The sequence below is a fragment of the Hydractinia symbiolongicarpus genome, chromosome 5 (assembly GCF_029227915.1).
Source record: "Hydractinia symbiolongicarpus strain clone_291-10 chromosome 5, HSymV2.1, whole genome shotgun sequence".
Taxonomy (NCBI): domain Eukaryota; kingdom Metazoa; phylum Cnidaria; class Hydrozoa; order Anthoathecata; family Hydractiniidae; genus Hydractinia; species Hydractinia symbiolongicarpus.
This window is the reverse complement of record NC_079879.1, coordinates 22,479,065-22,500,818: the sequence shown is the minus strand read 5'-3', so window position 1 is coordinate 22,500,818 and position 21,754 is coordinate 22,479,065. Positions and strand designations below refer to the sequence as shown.

The 21,754-nt window shown below is 32.6% G+C and overlaps 1 protein-coding gene across 1 annotated transcript; it reads left to right on the top strand.

Moving 5' to 3' along the window:
- LOC130645402 (uncharacterized) lies at positions 1-21,751 on the top strand. Its single transcript, XM_057451387.1, has 3 exons — positions 1-838; positions 9,146-11,885; positions 13,874-21,751. Exon 3 carries the CDS (start codon positions 16,109-16,111, stop codon positions 20,756-20,758), a length of 4,650 nt encoding a protein of 1,549 aa, XP_057307370.1. The 5' UTR covers positions 1-838; positions 9,146-11,885; positions 13,874-16,108; the 3' UTR covers positions 20,759-21,751.
- Positions 21,752-21,754: the final 3 nt, after the last annotated feature.

Sequence of the window (21,754 nt, the reverse complement as noted above, 5' to 3'; positions counted from 1 at the left end):
CTGGGGGTCTTAGCTACTGTTAGCTAGCTAATGTTGTCCTCCATGGGCTAGCTCTAACCTATGACTTTTATTGTTATTCCTCTTTTTTAATTATCTATAGCTAGCTACCTTAGTTTCCAAACTTCTTTTCTTTTATGAGCACGAATTATGATGTAACAAGCTAGCTAGCTGCTACCTACCTACAAAATCTTTAAAGACTTGAACTTTTGCAGATGTATTTTATATTTCTTTTCGCATTTCCTGTAAACTTTACAAAGGGACCACGTGCAATATGACAAGTGGAATATTTTTTTTTCCAGAATTTAAAGCGTGTGTGTTAAGTTATTTTTTATTGTTTTGTTTTTGACATCCTGTTTAACTTTCGTCAGCCTACATGTAAAATGCCAGGTTATTTTTACAGGGGGTGTAGCTAGACATTGGATTGGAAATTTACATGGGTTTTTGACTTTATTTTAATTTATGAGAGTATGGTCGTTCGGTTCGGGAAGGTTGTTCGTGTTTTTGTTTGTGTTGCAAACTGCTGTTTTTTAAAATTTTCTGTAAACTTTTGTGGGGAAAAGACCACATGCAATATACTGAAAGCACAAATTTTGTAGAATTGGCCTCCACTAAAGGCTGTTGTGTAAGCTAATGGCTTTTTCATAGTTCGTATTATAAACTTTTGTTGTGGAGAACTAAACTGTATGTGATGTCATTTTTGCTGGAAGAAAATTCCATGGTTTCACGTTTTTGTTAAGAATTTTATAATTGTGGTAATATATAACTGTGTTTGGTGATGATGAAAAAACTTTTTTGTTTTTTATATTTTATGAAATGCCTGATTTTTCTATAATTTGATGTGTTTCATAACCTTTTTGTGGAAGATTTATGGGCAATAGCAATATAGAACATGCTAAATGAACTGATTTTTGTTGATTTGGATGTGCTCCTCAAAAACCAATCTGTTTTACATTTTGTGTTAAGTTGTGTGAAGACGGACCATATATACACTCTGTTTTCCAAAAGTAATATCTTTGTTGATTCAAATTTACTCCTTATTTATTTTTGACATTCACGTTTAAAATGGTTGGTAAAGGTAACTACAGATCATCATACAAAGGAAAATTTTTTTGTGTTCTTAACCTGTTAATTTTTACAATTTGTGTATAGTTTTGGGAAACAGGATAGTATGTAATTGAATAAATGTTTTCCAGATATAAATTTGATGTTTTTTGACACTTCTGATTGAAATATTAAAGGTTTTCAACGAAGTAAATATTTGAGATGTGTTATTTCTGACTTTATTATTATTGTTAGTGTTGTACTTGATTCTAACATTATTTTGATTAGTGTTTCAAGCTCTACACATAATCTTTGTTGATTCAAGTTTATTCTTTGCTCATTGATTTTTTGACATTTATGTTTAAAATTGTTGGTAAAGGGCAGTGCGGAACTAAAAGAGAAAATTTTTGTGTTCTTAACTGGTTGATTTTTACATTTTGTGTAAATTTTTGTGGGAGAGGATGGTAATGCAACTAAAATGACTGACTTTTCTAGATTTAAATTTTATGTTTTCCAAACTACGGCTTTTTCATATTTTTGTATAAGCGTAAGGGAAAAACAATATTTAAAATGTGTAAAAAACTTATTTTTGCTAACTCTTGGAGGCCTCCTTTTTGACACTTTGAGGGTTTTCAACATAATCACTTATAAGATGTAAATATTTGAGATGCGTTATTTTTGAAATTGCTATTATCCGTGTTGTGACTGTTGGTGTTGTAACTGTCGGTCTTCTTACTGTCGGTTTTGTGAGTTTAGTGTTGTGAGTGTCGATGTTGTGAGTGTCGTTGTTGTAACTTTTTATCAACTAGATTTTACACCTTGCAAGTTGTTCTTTTTTATTTTGTGTAAGATTTGTGTGGAGGATTTAATGTGATTTGATATTTGACATTTTGTGTAAGATTTTAAGAACATTTTTTTGTATATACACTGCTGACGTCAGAAAAACATCTAAAAGAACCTATTTTCCCATTTCCTTCTGCCTAAGTGGATTTCTCCACGGGCCTTATCGACTAGACGGACACACTCTCCGTATTATTATAAGAGACTAGATATACTAAAATGTTTTTGTTTATGGCATTGTGTCTCAATTAAGAAAAGTTTCAACTTTTTTGAGGGAGTACAACACCGAAAAAACTTGTGTTTTTTTTTATATATTGTATAAATTCTTATCGGGCAGGACTCTGTACAACATACCGAAATGACTGATCCCTCTCTATTTATAAATTTGATGCGTTCCAAATTACAGTTTTTTGAAATTTTGGGTAATATTTAATGAGTACAAGATGCAAATACTGATTTTTGTTGAATCAGAAGTATTTCCTACAACCATTCTTTTTTTACACTTTTGTGGAGAAAAAGTGTATGCAATATCATCAGAATAACTGATTTTGTTGCAAACTGTTTTTCTTTTTCACATTTTGGATTGAAATATTGTTATAAAGGGCATATATCAATAGACATATAAATACCAAAATAATTAAATTCTGCAAACTTTGATTTTGTCGTTCACCTCTCATCTTTTATATTTTGATTAAACTTTTGAGGAAAACCATAGGAATTATTTAGAATTTGTATTTTGTGTTGCAAATTTAGTGCAAAAATTTAACTGTTGTGAGGGAGGACCATATGCAATTATATATACTAAAAATAATAATTTGATATTCTACAAGTTGTATTTTTGTATGCACTTAAATGACTGCTTTTTCTGAGTTGAATTTGATGGGTTTCATATCAATTTTGTGGAAGATTTTATGGCTTAAGACAATATAGAACATGCCAATTGAACTGATTTTTGTTCATATTTTGATTTGCTCCTCATAAACCTTTGTGTTCTACATTTATTGTAAACTTTTGTGAGGAAGGACCATATATATATACAATGTTTTCAAAATAATGATTTTTGTTGATTTGAAATTTACTCCTTGCTCATTGCTTTTTCGACATTTCAGGTTAAAATGTTTGGTAAAGTCAGTACGGATTATTAGACAAAAAATTGTTTTGTTAACCGGTTAATTTTTACATTTTGTGCATATTTTTGCGGGAGAGGATGGTATGCAACCGAATAAATGATTTTTCAAAGTTTAACTTTTTGTTTTTAGGTGTTTTGTGTTTGTTTAAGTTTGGCTTTTTGATATTGTTCAGGTTGTATTGTTGTATAAGCATTTAGGGAAAAGACAATGTTTAAAATGAACTAATGTTTAAAAAGAACTTATTTCATAGATCTGTGCCTACTGTTGCAAGCCTTTCTTTTCGACACTTCAGATTAAAATATTGAAGGTTTTCAACATAATCACATAATAAGATGTATACATATTTGAGATATGTGTTATTTCTGACATTATTATTATTGTTGTCGTAACTGTCTGGGTTGTGACTGTCAATGTTGTAACTTTCTACTAACTAGATTTTACACCTTGCACGCCGTTGTTTTTCATATTTTGTCTGAATTTTTGTTGGGAGGATTTCATGCGATTTGACATTTGATATTGTGTTAGATTTTAAGAACTTTTTTGTTAAATTATGACTTATATACTTTCTTTTTATGCATTTTCAGATTATTTTTTTTAGTAAAAGGCATATTCAATATACTGAAATATTTGCTGATGTCATCAAAATTCAAATGACAGAACTTTTCAATTGTTTTTCTGCCTAAGTGGATTTTTCCACGGGCCTAATCGACTAGTAGATTAGGCCCGTGGAAAAATCCACTTAAGCAGAAAAACAATTGAAAAGTTCTGTCATTTGAATTTTGATGACATCAGCAAATATTTCAGTATATTGAATATGCCTTTTACTAAAAAAAATAATCTGAAAATGCATAAAAAGAAAGTATATAAGTCATAATTTAACAAAAAAGTTCTTAAAATCTAACACAAAATATCAAATGTCAAATCGCATGAAATCCTCCCAACAAAACATCAGACAAAATATGAAAAACAACGACGTGGAAGGTGTAAAATCTAGTTAGTAGAAAGTTACAACATTGACAGTCACAACCCAGACAGTTACGACAACAATAATAATAATGTCAGAAATAACACATCTCAAATATGTATACATCTTATTATGTGATTATGTTGAAAACCTTCAATATTTTAATCTGAAATGTTGAAAAGAAAGGCTTGCAACAGTAAGCACAGATCTATGAAATAAGTTCTTTATGCATTTAAAACATTGTCTTTTCCCTAAATGCTTATATATACAACAATACAACCTGAACAACATAAAAAAGCCAAACTTAAACAAACCCAAAACACCAAAAAACAAAAAGTTAAACTTTGAAAAATCATTTATTCGGTTGCATACCATCCTCTCCCGCAAAAATATGCACAAAATGTAAAAATTAACCGGTTGGCAAAACAATTTTTTTGTCTCATGATCCGTACTGACTTTACCAAACATTTTAAACTGAAATGTCGAAAAAGCAATGAGCAAGGAGTAAATTTCAAATCAACAAAAATCATTATTTCGAAAACATTGTATATATATATATGGTCCTTCCTCACAAAAGTTTACAATAAATGTAGAACACAAAGGTTTATGAGGAGCAAATCAAAATATGAACAAAAATCAGTTCAATTGGCATGTTTTATATTGTTTTCACCCATAAAATCTTCCACAAAATTGATATGAAACCCATCAAATTCAACTCAGAAAAAGCAGTCATTTAAGTGCATACAAAAATACAACTTGGAAAGTGTAAAATATCAAATTATTATTTTTAGTATATATACTTGCATATGGTCCTCCCTCACAAATGTTAAACAGTTTCATTCTGAACATTCAGTAATTTTTTATCATCACCAAATATTTATTCCCGTAATTACATTACTTACAGTTAGTTTAAAGCTTAAAAAAAGTTTATAAAACAAAATATAAAAAAAATCCAACTTCAGCTCACAGTCTAATTGTACAAAAATTTGTTCTTTCAGTATTTTGCATGTGGTCTTTTTCCACAAAAGTTTACACAACATTTAAAAAACAGCAGTTTGTAACACAAACAATATAATCGGCAACCATACTATTCTCTGCTGAAAAATTTTAACCAAAAATGTAAAAAACCCAGGTAAATTTCCCAAAAAATGTCAACAAACTTTGTAAAAATATCAACCACTACCCTTGTAAAAATATATAACCTTGTAATTTACATGCGAGCTTACAGAAGTTTAACAGGATGTCAACAACAAAACAATAAAACTTACTCCAATTAACGCACACACTTTAGTTTTACAAAATCATTCCTCTTAAAAAAAAATTTTTCCTCACACTACCCTAAAAGTTCAATAAGTCTTTGAAAGATTTTGTGGCTTGTTACATCATAATTCGTGCTCAAATAAGATCCCTAAGTTTGACTACTAAGGTGGATATAAATAGCTAAAAGAGGAATAACAACATTAATCATCAGTTAGCTAGCTAGGTTTAGATATGGAGCTTGAAGGTAACATTAGATAAGACAGATACCCAGTTATATATAGTTAAACTGGGAAGACGCCAGCTAGCTATTTATGCTTAGTAAAACACATATAAAGAGAAACAATAGCAATATAAAAATTATGACATTTGCAGTAAGTTCAACAAACCAAAAGTTTCGCTAGCACATTTGTTTGATAACATTAATTATGCAAAAAAGTGTAAAAAAAAACGCGGTAAAATATAAAGAATTTGAAGCTCTTAAGTGACTTTTTCCTGGCAAATGCGAGTTTTTAGTATATATACTTGCATATGGTCCTCCCTCACAAATGTTAAACAGTTTCATTCTGAACATTCAGTAATTTTTTATCATCACCAAATATTTATTCCCGTAATTACATTACTTACAGTTAGTTTAAAGCTTAAAAAAAGTTTATAAAACAAAATATAAAAAAAATCCAACTTCAGCTCACAGTCTAATTGTACAAAAATTTGTTCTTTCAGTATTTTGCATGTGGTCTTTTTCCACAAAAGTTTACACAACATTTAAAAAACAGCAGTTTGTAACACAAACAATATAATCGGCAACCATACTATTCTCTGCTGAAAAATTTTAACCAAAAATGTAAAAAACCCAGGTAAATTTCCCAAAAAATGTCAACAAACTTTGTAAAAATATCAACCACTACCCTTGTAAAAATATATAACCTTGTAATTTACATGCGAGCTTACAGAAGTTTAACAGGATGTCAACAACAAAACAATAAAACTTACTCCAATTAACGCACACACTTTAGTTTTACAAAATCATTCCTCTTAAAGTAAAATTTTTCCTCACACTACCCAAAAGTTCAATAAGTCTTTAAAAGATTTTGTGGCTTGTTACATCATAATTCGTGCTCAAATAAGATCCCTAAGTTTGACTACTAAGGTGGATATAAATAGCTAAAAGAGGAATAACAACATTAATCATCAGTTAGCTAGCTAGGTTTAGATATGGAGCTTGAAGGTAACATTAGATAAGACAGATACCCAGTTATATATAGTTAAACTGGGAAGACGCCAGCTAGCTATTTATGCTTAGTAAAACACATATAAAGAGAAACAATAGCAATATAAAAATTATGACATTTGCAGTAAGTTCAACAAACCAAAAGTTTCGCTAGCACATTTGTTTGATAACATTAATTATGCAAAAAAGTGTAAAAAAAAACGCGGTAAAATATAAAGAATTTGAAGCTCTTAAGTGACTTTTTCCTGGCAAATGCGAGTCTGCCTGACACGTAACTCTAGCGACATAAAAACATAACGTCTAAAAATATCTAAAAAGTTCTTACTATTTGTGAATCCAAATCTACTTTAAACCCAAGCTTTCATTTTCTACTTCTAACTTTTCTTTACTACTTCTAGCTCCACTCTTCACTTTCGAATTAACTTCTTGTGGCTTCTAACTTTACTTGTGTACTTCTATGTTCACATAAAATATATATAAAAAAGAACAGAGTGTAAAACCAATTGGCAAATTTTTAGGCTAATTAGTCAAATTAGAAATGCAAAAACAAAGTTTGAGTCATAATTCATGTTAAAACAACAACAATCAATTTAACAGTTCATTTTACGTCAATTTTTGCACTAAATTTCCAACACAAAATACATATTCTAAATAATTCCTATGATTTTCCTCAAAAGTTTAATCAAAATATAAAAGATGAGAGGTGAACGACAAAATCAAAGTTTGCAGAATTTAATTATTTTGGTATATATATGTCTATTGATATATGCCCTTTATAACAATATTTCAATCCAAAATGTGAAAAAGAAAAACAGTTTGCAACAAAATCAGTTATTCTGATGATATTGCATACACTTTTTCTCCACAAAAGTGTAAAAAAAGAGTGGTTCTAGGAAATACTTCTGATTCAACAAAAATCAGTATTTGTATCTTGTACTCATTAAATATTACTCAAAATTTCAAAAAACTGCGATTTGGATTGCATCAAATTTATAAATAGAGAGGGATCAGTCATTTCGGTATGTTGTCCTGCCCGGTAAGAATTTATACAAAATATAAAAAAAAACACAAGTTTTTTCGGTGTTGTACTCCCTCAAAAAAGTTAAAACGTACTGCCCTTTACCAGCAATTTTAAACCTAAATGTCAAAAAATCAATGAGCAAAGAATAAACTTGAATCAACAAAGATCATTATGTATAGAGCTTGAAATAATAATCAAAATAATGTATAGAATCATGTACAACACCAACAAATAATAAAGTCAGAAATAACACATCTCTACTTTGTGAAAAACCTTTAATAATTCAATCAAAGTGTCAAAAAACATAAAATTTATATCTGGAAAATCATTTCTTCGATTACATACTATCCTGTTCCCAAAAAATATACACAAATTGTAAAAATGAACAGGTTAAGAACAGGTTAAGAATACAAAAAATTTTTCCTGAAGGAAATGGGAAAATAGGTTCTTTTAGATGTTTTTCTGACGTCAGCAGTGCATATTCAAAAAAATGTTCTTAAAATCTTACACAAAATGTCAAATATCAAATCGCATTAAATCCTCCACACAAATCTTACACAAAATAAAAAAGAACAGCTTGCAAGGTGTAAAATCTAGTTGATAAAAAGTTACAACAACGACACTCAAACATCGACACTCACAACACTAAACTCACAAAACCGACAGTAAGAAGACCGACAGTTACAACACCAACAGTCACAACACAGATAATAACAATGTCAGAAATAACGCATCTCAAATATGTATATACATCTTATAAGTGATTATGTTGAAAACCCTCAGTATTTTATTCTGAAGTGTCAAAAAGGAGGCCTCCAAGAGTTAGCACAAATCAACAAAAATAAGTTTTTTACACAGTTTAAATATTGTTTTTCCCTTACGCTTATACAAAAATATGAAAAAGCCATAGTTTGGAAAACATCAAATTTAAATCTAGAAAAATCAGTCATTTCAGTTGCATACCATCCTCTCCCACAAAAATTTACACAAAATGTAAAAATCAACCAGTTAAGAACACAAATATTTTCTCTTTTAGTTCCGTACTGCCCTTTACCAACAATTTTAAACATAAATGTCAAAAAATCAATGAGCAAAGAATAAACTTGAATCAACAAAGATGATGTGTAGAGCTTGAAACACTAATCAAAATAATGTATAGAATCAAGTACAACACTTACAATAACACAGTAATAAAGTCAGAAATAAGACATCTCAAATATTTACTTCGTTGAAAACCTTTAACATTTCAATCAGAAGTGTCAAAAAACATCAAATTTATATCTGGAAAATCATTTATTCGATTACATACTATCCTGTTCCCAAAAATATATATACACAAATTGTAAAATTTAACAGGTTAAGAACACAAAAAAATTTTCCTTAGTATGATGATCTGTAGTTACCTTTACCAACCATTTTAAACGTGAATGTCAAAAATAAATAAGGAGTAAATTTGAATCAACAAAGATATTATTTTTGGAAAACAAAGTGCATATACGGTCCGTCCTCACAAAAGTTAACACAAAATATAAAACAGATGGGTTTTTGAGGAGCACATCCAAATCAACAAAAATCAGTTCATTTAGCATGTTCTATATTGCTATTGTCCATAAATCTTCTACAAAAAGGTTATGAAACACATCAAATTATAGAAAAATCAGGCATTTCATAAAATATAAAAAACAAAAAAGTTTTTTCATCATCACCAAACACAGTTATATATTACCACAATTATAAAAATCTTAACAAAAACGTGAAACCATGGACTTTTCTTCCAGCAAAAATGACATCACATGCAGTTTAATTCTCCTCAACAAAAGTTTATAACACGAACTATGAAGAAGCCATTAGCTTACACAACAGCCTTCAGTGGAGGCCAATTCTACAAAATTTGTGCTTTCAGTATATTTGCATGTGGTCTTTTTCCCACAAAAAAAAGAAAATTTAAAAAAACAGCAGTTTGCAACACAAACAAAAACACGAACAACCTTCCCGAACCGAACGACCATCCTCTCATAAATTAAAATAAAGTCAAAAACCCATGTAAATTTCCAATCAAATGTTTACATCCCCCTGTAAAAATAACCTGGCATGTAGGCTGACGAAAGTTAAACAGGATGTCAGAAAAAAAACAATAAAAAAAAATAAACACGCACGCTTTAAATTCTGGAAAAAAAAATTCCACTTGTCATATTGCACGTGGTCCCTTTGTAAAGTTTACAGGAAATGCGAAAAGAAATATAAAATACATCTGCAAAAGTTCAAGTCTTTAAAGATCTCGTATTGTGCTCATAAAAGAAAAGAAGTTAAGGAAACTAAGGTAGCTATAGATAATTAAAAAAAAGGAATAACAATATAAGTCATAGGTTAGAGCTAGCCATGGGATGAGAGGAGCAGGCATTGGAGGCCAACATTAGCTAGCTAACAGTAGCTAAGACCCCCAGTTAAATATACTTAACCTGGGAACACTTAGCTAAAACTAAAGCTAGCTATTTATGCTTAGTAAAACACATATAAAGAGAAATAATAGTAATGTAAAAATAATAACATAACAGTGAGCAGTAAGTTCAACAAACCAAAGTTTTCCGTTTGTTAGTCAGCTAACAGCTTTATGTAGCATTTTGAATTTTAGGACAAACACATTAGTTACGCACCAGGGGATACATTAATTATGCAACAAAAACATAAACAAATATGGTGGCTAGGTTTGTTTTTAAAAAAGCGCTAAAATATAAAACTTCAAGAATTTGAGGCTTTTCTTGGAAAATGCGAGTCTGCTTGCTTCAGTGACATAAAAACTAAACGTCTAAAAACATCAAAGTTCTTACTATTATTGATTTTAAATCCACTTTAAACTATAGCCTTTATTTTCGAATTCTAACTTTACTACTTTACTTCTAGCTCTAGCTACCACTTCTTAATTCACTTCTTGGACTTTTCTTTCTCTGAATTACTTTTTGCACTTTTTTCAAGACGAAGGGACCGTTCTTTTTTTGTTTTCGGTGTCGAGGGACACCATTTTTGTACAGAAAGCCGTTAAATTTATTTCAGCAAATCAAGTTGATCCATTTTGATCACGTGATGTAAACAAAGTAAACCTGCTAGCAAAATGGATATAACTTTTTCGGAGACTTGAAAGGAAATTTCGGCTACATCAAAGGAAAATGAACACATCCACTTTGCCTGTCACAGACAGACGGACACACTTAGCGTATTATTGATGATATTCTCTGTCTCAATTACGCAAATTGGATCTACCAATGTTATGAAGGGCAATAGCTTCCCAAGATGGCGGACGCTTTTCCGTAACGGAATTTTAGTGCTGTTGGTGAATTTAAAATTATGATAACGCAACGAGTTGCTGAGATAATATCAAGATAGTTATTTTCAATAATAGTACTAGCTGAAAGCAGAGAAGGGCGAATAATGAATGGGGGGAATGGCGATTCCATCGGAAATTCAAGACCTGCAACTGCAGCAGATAATAATAATACGCTAAGTGTGTCCGTCTGTCTGTGACAGGCAAAGTTGATATCGTCATTTTCCTTTGATGTTGCCGAAAAAAATCTTTGATGTTGCCGAAAAAAATATGTCTTCTTTGTCGTGAAAAGCCGCGAGTTTTGTTTGTTTACATTTTAAATCATGTGATCAAAATAAATCAATTTCATTTGTTAAACAAAATCACGTGATCAAAATAAATAAATTTCATTTGCCGAAAAATGCAAGTTTCCCTTGACGATCAAACCAGCCAGTAAATTTTTTTTTCAGATTTAGAAAGGGAAATGAAGTAGGTTGCTTTTACAACATTCAGTTGCAAATTTTGGTTTAAGCGTAAAAGAAGTATTAAGCTAGCTTACGTACAGTGAAAAAGAAATTATTATACATATTTAGTAAGTCACCTAATTTCTTTACTACTTATTACGACTAAGGAGTATATATCACGGTCATTTACGGCAGGAAAAAAAGTGTGCGCATGCGCCATTATTTGTTATCAAATTTTTTGCCGCAAGCGATTCATAATGGCCACCATCGCACGTGCTTTAAATTTCCCTTAAAAACAAACGTTTTTCGAGCCTCTGCGGTAGAGATAATCTCTTAAAAAGATTTTATTTTAGTAGAGCAGGCCTTGGACTATACAAAAACTCTGGATTCCACTACCCGATCACTTTCACTTTTGTTTGGAGGAGACAGAAAGAATAGCAATGTTTTGATCATAAAATTTTATATGTTGGTGGAAAATGAAGATATTTGCCTTCCAACGCAAAGTCATGCTTTAAGACATGTTTTTCCTGAAAGCTGATAGCCTATTTTATCAAATAAAACCAGTGGTTTGTGGCTGCCACTTTTTTTCTGAAAGAAACTGGTCCTTGGAAATGACCTTTCACAAGACTTCATAAATCGGTAAATATCATTATTTTAAATGAGAATTGTGCACTCAATAAGATAAATATAAGCAATAAACCAGTGTTAGATGTGAAAAATGTTGTAATCTAGTTAAGACATTACAATATTTAATGGCTTCTCACACATTCCTAAGAAAAAATCGCAAAAACACTTTGTTCAGAATGAATAGTCTACGCAACCATGATTCCAAAATTGTCACTCGTGCCTCGATATGCTCACGCAAGTGAGAATTATGTTAAAATTAAATATTACTTGTCACCTATTTAGGTGACGATAGTAAAATCTGCAATAATTTAATGAAGATATTCTTTCACAAAAAACGCAAAAAAAAAGTTATTTTTTTTAAGATGGATGTGGTAACAATTTGTTTTGTAACGTTTCTTTTTTATTCACATCCTGTTTTAACATCGTTAAAATCTTAGTCAAACAATACCACGTTTTCGTCCGCCATATTCTTTTTCCTGTGGCGTCGATGGCTGAAATCCATTATTTAAAACAACAAATATTGCCACACAAGGTTTGGGCCATAAGTTGCCAATGTGCGATGCAAATAAGACGATAATTGGTCAAAATTGTCTGCAAAGTGGACATATTTGATTCACATAAAAATTGTAGTGCGAAACGCAATGATTTCGACGTATTTACAACAGAAAGTTTTTGTTCGCCTAGTTAGACTACGGGTAGCGTAATTAAACTACATCATATCTTGTTTAGTATTTTATCTCTAACTTGTAAAATAAAATTTAGAAACAGTGTGAACATGCCAACCTGGGCGTTGGCGAAAGCTTGCTGAAAGATATATTTGGATATGTCGTAGATTTTGTCGTTCTTATTTTTTAACATCTTAAAAAACTGCTCTACCAACTAAACTACATCATGTCGCCTAACTAAATGACTCGCCTAATTAGGTCATGTCGTCTAATTAGGTGTTTACCCTGACTGTTTACAGTTCCCCAAAAGGGGTTAGGGGTTAGTTAGGGGTTTATTAATAGTTCTGCTAAAAATAATTTTTCGCAGCGAAGGTTTGTTTGTTAATGAAAAACCTCATACAAAAAAAAATCGATAATATTTTTCTATAATATGTATATAATTAACAAAACAACAAGTAACACTAAACCAGAGATGCTCCTGTGCATTTATTTGGACAGCATATCTGTTCGTACCCTGGAAAAAAATTTTGACTTATATAATTGAGGCTTAGCCGAGTTTGTGGTGTCTGATAAATCATGAAAAATTTATGTTTATCTCGCCAAAAAAAGTTTCATCAGAAAAAAGTCAGGGATTTCACAGGAATATGTTAAACATTAACTCACATGTCTGTACATTTTTATGCACACTTTGCTATCATTTTACATGCTTTTTTATGAGAGCCTCAGGTTTTTTTAAAAGATAAGAGCTTTTTGTAGCGCCCTGTCGTCTGCTCAATCATTGTTTTCCAAACCAAAAATAACCTAGCCTGCGGTTGTGGTAAACTCTGGAGCTATCCACAATCACCCAGAACCAGCTGGAATCTGTTAGAATGACCTAGGAACAGACCGAATTAACACGAACCAATCAGTCATTTGAAAAAAATATAAACAACTAGGAAAAAACGCTGGTGTATATAGTGCCTTAATAATTGGCTCCATATCGAACGTGTATTCCATAGACTTTAAAGGGAAAGACTCCTGTTAGGTAGAAGACCTTCCAAGCCAAAATTAAGAAATCGAAAAGGAGGACATTTAGTAAGAAGATGGGAATTATGAACCTTTTTCGTACAAAAAAATACATTTTATAATGGGGATTTGAAAAAGAAACTTTTTGTTTTTCGGGAAGTCGGCTGTACGAGGTTTGTGCCTTTGGTCCATTGAACGTTGACGGCTGGTCCGTTAAATTATTGAATTATAAAAGATTGAAAACGATTGCCACACATTGCACACGCACGCTTCGTGGTTTTGGGTGATTCTGGTAGCTTATATTGTACTTTCTGTTTGTTCACATTTTAGGGCACCAGTGCCAAATTGTTCTATGATACAAAACATGTTGGCACGATTTCATTGAAGTAATTTTGACCCAACAATTCACAATTTCAAGCGTCATTCAAACGTGATTTGCATGTGAAGATTTGTTGACAGAGGCGGTTAAAAAAAAAGATGGAACAATGATGAAACAGAGGAGCTTGCCGATTTGCTCGATTACCACTTTTTGTTGGATGTGTTTGAAATAAGAATGTATTCGTTAAATACAGATTATGAATTGAAATAAAAAATACTTGTAATAGCCTAATTTGTAAACTATATTTATATAATTCAGATTGACTTTCGTGGTGAAAAATCTCACGATTAAGGAATGGTCTAGGCTGAAATGTCTAAAAATGTGTAAATTGTTAGCTTTCGTTTAACACATATATAACTGTACAATTTTTTTTCATTTGCAATCAGTTGCTAGTCTAACAACAACAACAATAATGATAAATATTTAAAGTGTTTCTAGCCCAGAAAATCACAAAAACCTATTGTTAGTGGATTATTTCCATTGGGGTCCACTGAGTCTGAGTGAAGCTAGCTTTCTCACATTTACCAACCTTAGAGCTAGCTAAGGTTACAGATCAGATGAATTATTTTTTTCCTTTTAAAATTTAATTTTAGAAGTATAATATCGTTTGTTCTTTGTTTATTAGCGTCTATTTTACATTTCTAATAGTTGTCAACCATTTTTTTTGTGAAAACGAAAGTGAAATGTATGGTGTAGAAAAGCTCAAAATTTTAGTAGTAAAAAAAGTGGCAGCTACTACCTAATACGATGGAACGCTCGATAAGGGATACATGCAAACAGGAAAAGTAATTTTTAGGCAAAACCTTGCGTCAGAATGTTGTACAAGAGTGCTCCTGTACTGGTAAATTGTGAACTAGCCATCTGGGCTTTTGTTGGACCTTGCCGTCTGTTTAGGCTGCCCCGGTGGCAACCAAAGGCGAAATAGTAATCTATGGTCATCCTTCTTTAGTTTTAAAAGGAAAAAATGTTAAATTTTCTTTTATTGGGCAACTAAAACAAGATAATAGAGAGTGAGGTCAATATCGATGACGTCATAATCTTATGCCGTAGGCGCTTTTTTTAAAAAAAATTTTGGCGCATGCGCACACTTTATTTCCTTAAAATCGCGGTTTTGAACGACCGTGATATATCTAGCTAGAGATTTTTTTTTGTCAAGAATAAAACACGACGATTTACAACAGAGTTTATTTTTGGTTCACAATAAGACGACGACCGAGCTACAACAAAGTAAGAAAAGAGTACAAAAAAGTAAGAAATTTCAAATTTATTTGTTAAGCTTTTAAAGGGTAGCTATTTTTATTTTCATTCATCCAGCTACATCTTACTGTCCTATATATCACACTTTAAGTTGTCAAGCAGACTCGCATTTTCCATAAAAAAGACACTTGAAAACCTCAAGTTTTTTATTTTACTGCGTTTTTTATAACAATAAACTACCATGTTTGTTTACTTTTTTTTGCATAATTAATGTATGCCTTGGTGCGTAACTAATGTGTTTGTCCTAAAATTCAAAATCCTACACAAAGCTGTTAGCTGGCTACCAAACAAATCTGCTGGCCAAACGGAAAGCTTGGTTTGTTGAACTCACTTATATTGCTATTTTTTCTCCTTATATATATATATATATTATGTGTGTGTTTTACTACAAATAGCTATATACCTACCTAAGCCTCCCCAGTTTAACTATATTTAACTGGGTGTCTTAGCTTATCTCTATCCACATCTTTAAGACTCTATCCCCCTAGCAGGGCCTTCCTAGCTATAACACTTCTAACTAACCTATGAGTTATGTTGTAATTCCTCTTTTTTAGCTATCAATAACTACCTTAGTAATCAAACTTCTCTTCTTTTTTGAATACAAATTATAATGACAAAATAATTTACAGTATAATTTTCTGTAAACTTTAGCTACAAGAAAAGGGCCACATGCAATTCAATGTTTTTGTTTTTATTGATAATTTCTAAATATTTTAATTTAAATGTAAAAGGGGACATTTTGCAAGGAGTAAAAGAAGTTTCTAAAATGTGCAGTTAGCTATCTAGCTACCTAAGTTTAGTTTAGTAAGGAAAGTTAAAGTGACTTTATGTAGCTATCTCAATTCTTATTTATATATATATATATATATTTTTTTTTTTAGAGTTTGGTTCCTATTACCTAGCTAATTAAAGTTGTGTATTCTTCTGTCATGTCTAACCCAGAGAGTAATAACAGTAACAACTGTGTACGTGGTTTTAGGCTTTTCAATAATGCAGGTAGGTTTGTGTTTCAGCGCCCAGAAAATAATCAAAGGTTAATAGGTCTCATTATGGGTCAGATACCAGATCTTCCTCAACATATTGAACTGCCACAGGTAAATGTCATACCACGTACATCAATTATTGATGATGTGTCTTTAGCTAGGCGTAGACATGCACAATATGTTGCGTCTTTACGCCATTCCGAAACAGTTAATCAAGTTAACAATAGGAATCAGAGTGATTCAGTTAGGCAAGCAGCAAGTCGTAGTGCTGAATGTAATGAGCAGACTGCCAATAGACGTGCACGTGATGCTGAAAGACATACTATCGCACGTCAAGCACATAATGATCAGGCTACCAATAGACGTGCTCGGGATGCTACAAGGCAAACTATTGCTCGACAAAGGCAAAATGTTTCGCAGGTTGCAAATAGAAGACGAGCAAATGCACAACGAAACGTTGCTGTTCGTGCTCGCAGAAATGCCCCATACTATAATGTTGCACGTCAACATGTATTGCCTAATGTTTATTATTTAGGTGTTATGGACAAAAATTGTGAGTATTGTCAAGCTATAAAGTTTGAAAATGAAGAGTGTTTCAAATGCTGCCATAATGGTAAAGTTGCACTTGATAATTTGTCACCATACCCTGAACAGCTAAGGCAATTGTTAACAAATAATGATACTGCTCAGGCACGGAACTTTCAAATGAATATACGTAAGTATAATAGTGCAGTTTCGTTTGCTTCCTTTGGAGCAAATCTTCGACCTCCCCCTGGCCGTGGGCCACCATGCTTTCGTATCTGTGGTCAAATATGGCATCGTGTTGGGGATCTTCACCCTCCTGAGGGACAAACTCCTGTTTTTAACCAACTTTATATTTATGAAGCAGGTAGAGCACTCAATGAGAGAATGGCACGTCCTGAAAATAATGGCTGTAGAGAAGACGTGATGCAAACTGTTCAGGATATAATGAACAGAGTTAGTCCTTTTGCTGCTGCATACAGGTACATGGCTGAAGTTGAAGCTGATGAAATAGCTCAGGCAGCAGCTGAAAACCGTGTCCCATCAGAAGTACGCATGTACATGAGAGTTGGCAGTGATCGAAGGCGATATAACTTGCCACATCATGACGAAGTAGCTGCAGTTTTTGTTGGCCAAGATGGAGCTCCTCCTGGAAACAGGGATATTGTTACCTACCCACGTGGAGGCAATTTGCGAAATATTTCTACGTTATCTGCAAATTTAGAGCCGATGGTTTATCCTCTATTTTTTCCAAGGGGTGAACCAGGTTGGTATTATGGGATACCCCATGTTGCCGAACGTGCAACCCGTACTCGAAATACTACTACAATGTTGCAGTATTATACTTACCGTGTAGCTGTTCGGGAAAATTTTAGCCCGATTCATTATGGTAAGAAATTATTTCAACAGTATTGTGTGGATTCTTATGTTAAAGTTGAGGGTAACAACTTAAATTACATTCGTGCGAATCAAACAAACCTGCGTGTTGACAGTTATGAAGGTTTAGCTGACCACTTGAATGCACGAGCTGAAGAGCGAGACCTTCAACCAGGACGTATTGTTGTCCTTCCTTCAAGTTTTCAAGGAAGTCCACGTGCCATGGCTCAAAACTATCAAGATGCTATGGCTGTCATTGGTAAATTTGGAAAACCAGATTTTTTTCTGACTTTTACATGCAATCCAAAATGGCGTGAGATTACAGAAAATTTGTTTGCAGGCCAACGTGCACATGATAGGCCTGATTTAGTTTCTCGAGTTTTTAAATTGAAACTAAATGAACTCCTAAAAGATGTTACTGAAAGGGGTGTTTTAGGTAAAACTGTATCACATGTTTATGTTATAGAATTTCAAAAGAGGGGTTTACCTCATTGTCATTTGTTACTTCATTTAGATCCCAATGATAAACTTCGGGATGCAGATGACATAGACAGTGTTATTTCAGCCGAAATTCCTAATCAACAAGAACAACCTGAGCTGTTTGAAATTATTCGGTCGTGTATGATTCATGGACCATGTGGCTATCTGAATCCTAATTCTAGGTGTATGGAGGATGGTGTTTGCACAAAAAAATTTCCGAAAAAATTTTTAGGGTCTACCATTGCAGACGTTGATGGATATCCATTGTATAGACGTCGTAATAATGGAATACATATCAATGTCAATAATGTTGATGTAGATAATCGATGGGTTGTTCCCTACAATCCATGGCTCTCCAAGAAATACAATGCACATATAAACTTAGAGGCTTGCATGTCTGTTAAATCTGTTAAATACCTTTATAAATATATTTATAAGGGTCATGATTGTGCCAACATTGAGATCAATGAACGTATTGATCACGATGAGGTACAGACGTTTTTAGACGCTAGGTATGTCAGTGCGCCAGAAGCAATATGGCGCCTTTTTGAATTTAAAATGCATCAGCAATCTCATGTTGTCCATAGACTGCCAGTGCACTTGCCTAATAATCATATTGTTTATTTTCAGCCAGACCAGGTTGAAGAAGCTGTGAACAGAGCTGCAAATCAAGCCACTAAATTAACAGCTTGGTTTGTGCTAAATGGAGAGAATCACAATGCTCGCCAATATTTGTATCCAGACATTCCTCTTCATTTCGTTTTCAATAACGACAGGAAAGTTTGGACACCAAGGCGAAACTTTAACCTTAAAATTGTCTCTAGAATGTATAGTGTGAGTCCTCGCGCAGGTGAGCTTTTTTATTTACGTATGCTATTATTACATACGTGTGGTGCAACATCTTATGAAGATTTAAGAACTGTGGATGGTAATGTCGCTGAGACATTTCGTGAAACCTGTTTATTGCGTGGACTACTGCAAGATGATACCGAATGGAACAATACTTTGGAGGAGGCTGTCAACTTTCAGATGCCTCGGCAATTAAGACAATTGTTTGCAATAATACTTATCCACTGTGAACCTTCTGATCCTTTTACTTTGTGGACAAGGTACAAGGGTTCTATGTGTGAGGATTATCTTCGCCAAATGAACGAGGATCAAGCTGAGTACAGGGTGCTTCAAGATATTCATTCTGTACTTAGACAATCTGGTAAATCTCTTACTGATTTTAATCTTCCAAGTTTAGATGAAATACCTCCAGCTGAAAACATTGATGTAGCTTTGGAGGCTGAAAGAGCTTCTCAACTAAGGGCTCAACTTACTGACGAACAGACAGCACTGGCTGATGCAGTTATAGAAGCGGTTGTAAATGTTGCTAACAATACAGCCCAAAATAACCGTTTGTTTTATTTAGAGGGTGCTGGTGGCAGTGGTAAAACCTTTACTTATAATTACCTTATTTCCGAAATTTCAGGTAGAGGTTTTCAAGTTGGAACTGCTGCATTTACTGGTATAGCAGCAACTCTTTTAAAAAACGGTACCACTATACATAAGTTATTTCGGTTACCAGTTCCTATTTTGGAAAACAGTACATGCAGCATAACTCCGGTGTCTGCTTATGCTGCTGAGCTACGGCAAAAAAATCTCTTTTTACTTGATGAATCTTCCATGATTCCCAAGCATGCTTTCCATGCAATAGATCGTCTTCTTCGAGACATTTGCAATAGCGAACTTCCATTTGGAGGTAAAGTTGTTCTTTTAGGTGGTGATTTTTCACAATTATTGCCTGTTGTCAGAAAAGGAAAACCAACTGAAATTGTTGATATGTGCCTAAAAAGTTCTCCACTATGGCACTTGGTTACAAAATTTAAATTAACTCACAACATGAGAACGAGGCCAGGAGAACAAGAATTTGCTGCATGGCTTCTGCAACTTGGAAAAGGTGTTTTACCAGTTCGGGAACAACCACCGTTTCAAGGTGCAATTGAAGTGCCATCCAATTGTGTGTTACAACAAAATCAATGTATTGTTAATACTTTGTTTAGGGATTTTCACCCAGAAAATATGGCATCATCTGTAATACTAACACCTACAAATGATGATTCACTTATCATTAATGATCAGGTGTTGGAGTTGTTGCCGGGTGAAGAAAAAATTTATTTTAGTGCAGATGATGTTGTGTGTGATGATGAGGAGGAACGGAATCAATATCCGGTGGAATTTTTAAATAGTATCACACCTTCAGGTATGCCTCCTCATTGTCTTAAATTAAAATCGGGTGCCATTGTTATGTTATTAAGAAACATAAACATAAATAAAGGCTTATGTAATGGCACTCGCCTAATTGTAAGATATCTTCACAACAACTGTGTCGATGCTGAAGTACTCACTGGCAATGCTATTGGAGATAGGGTACTTATTCCAAGGGTGCAACTTGCACCTTCGGATACAGGTATGCCTTTTGTTTTGCGTCGCAGACAGCTTCCACTAAGGCTTTCTTATGCTATGACAATAAACAAGGCACAAGGTCAAACCTTTGAAAAGGTTGGTATATTGTTGCGCAGGCCATGTTTTTCTCATGGTCAGTTGTATGTTGCTTTTTCTAGAGCAAGGGCATTTGATGATGTTAGAGTAAGTATTGTTCCCTCATCCAAGCAAGGGTTTTTTAATGGGAAATGTTACTCTCAAAATATTGTTTACCGTCAAGTTCTCACATAAATAATATTTAAAATTACCAGAATCACAAGTTCTCACATAATTCTGTTAATTTTGAATATTGTTAAAAAGTTCATTTAAAGACACTAATGTCACATACCTACAGTTGGTTATCATTTTTTTACTGATAGCGTATGTATAACTGTTAAGGTGATGTCTCATTAAATGAACTAGGAGTACTTATGATTCTGTTACTTTTAAATATTATCAAAAAGTTCATTTAAAGACACTAATGTCACATACCTACAGTTGGTTATCATTTTTTTACTGATAGCGTATGTATAACTGTTAAGGTGATGTCTCATTAAATGAACTAGAAGTACTTATTTAAACGTAGAATCTTTAGAGAAACAAAATTCAGCAATTTCCAGATTTTAGGCTAAATTGCGAAAGTTATTTCAATCTTTATATTTTTAATTACTCATTACCTGCATTCTTTCAATAACGTAATATTTAATTTTTTGGCATTGCTAATGCAACTTTTCATTTCGTGCATGTTCATAATAGCCTTAACTTAAATTCTAAATGACAGACTCTGTAAATACGCCATCGTAATGGTTTTATGATAACCTCCCAAATGAAAATCTCGCACATATAAATAAGTAAATATTTAACCTTAATTTTTTTTGACCATTTTTTTAAATACATCTTAACGTTTTGTTTTTAGGTGATGTACAAAATTGCTCTATTAATTACAATCCTTAAAGGCTGAAGACAACGTAAAGATCAGGACAACTTATTTTTTTTCTTTAATTTATATCATATTTTTTTTCTTTAATTTATATCATATTTTATTAAAAGTATCAACATTAAGAACATTTTATCCTCCCTTTTCTTTTTAGGTGGGGTGCAAAGGCTTACCTTCACGTGGTGCACCCTGTTAAGTGAATTGCATGTAAAAAAAATGTGTATGTAATTCATGAACTAAAAGCCAAGATAGGAATAAGAATTTGCAACAATAATATAAATAATTAAGTAATTAATATGCAAGATTTTCAT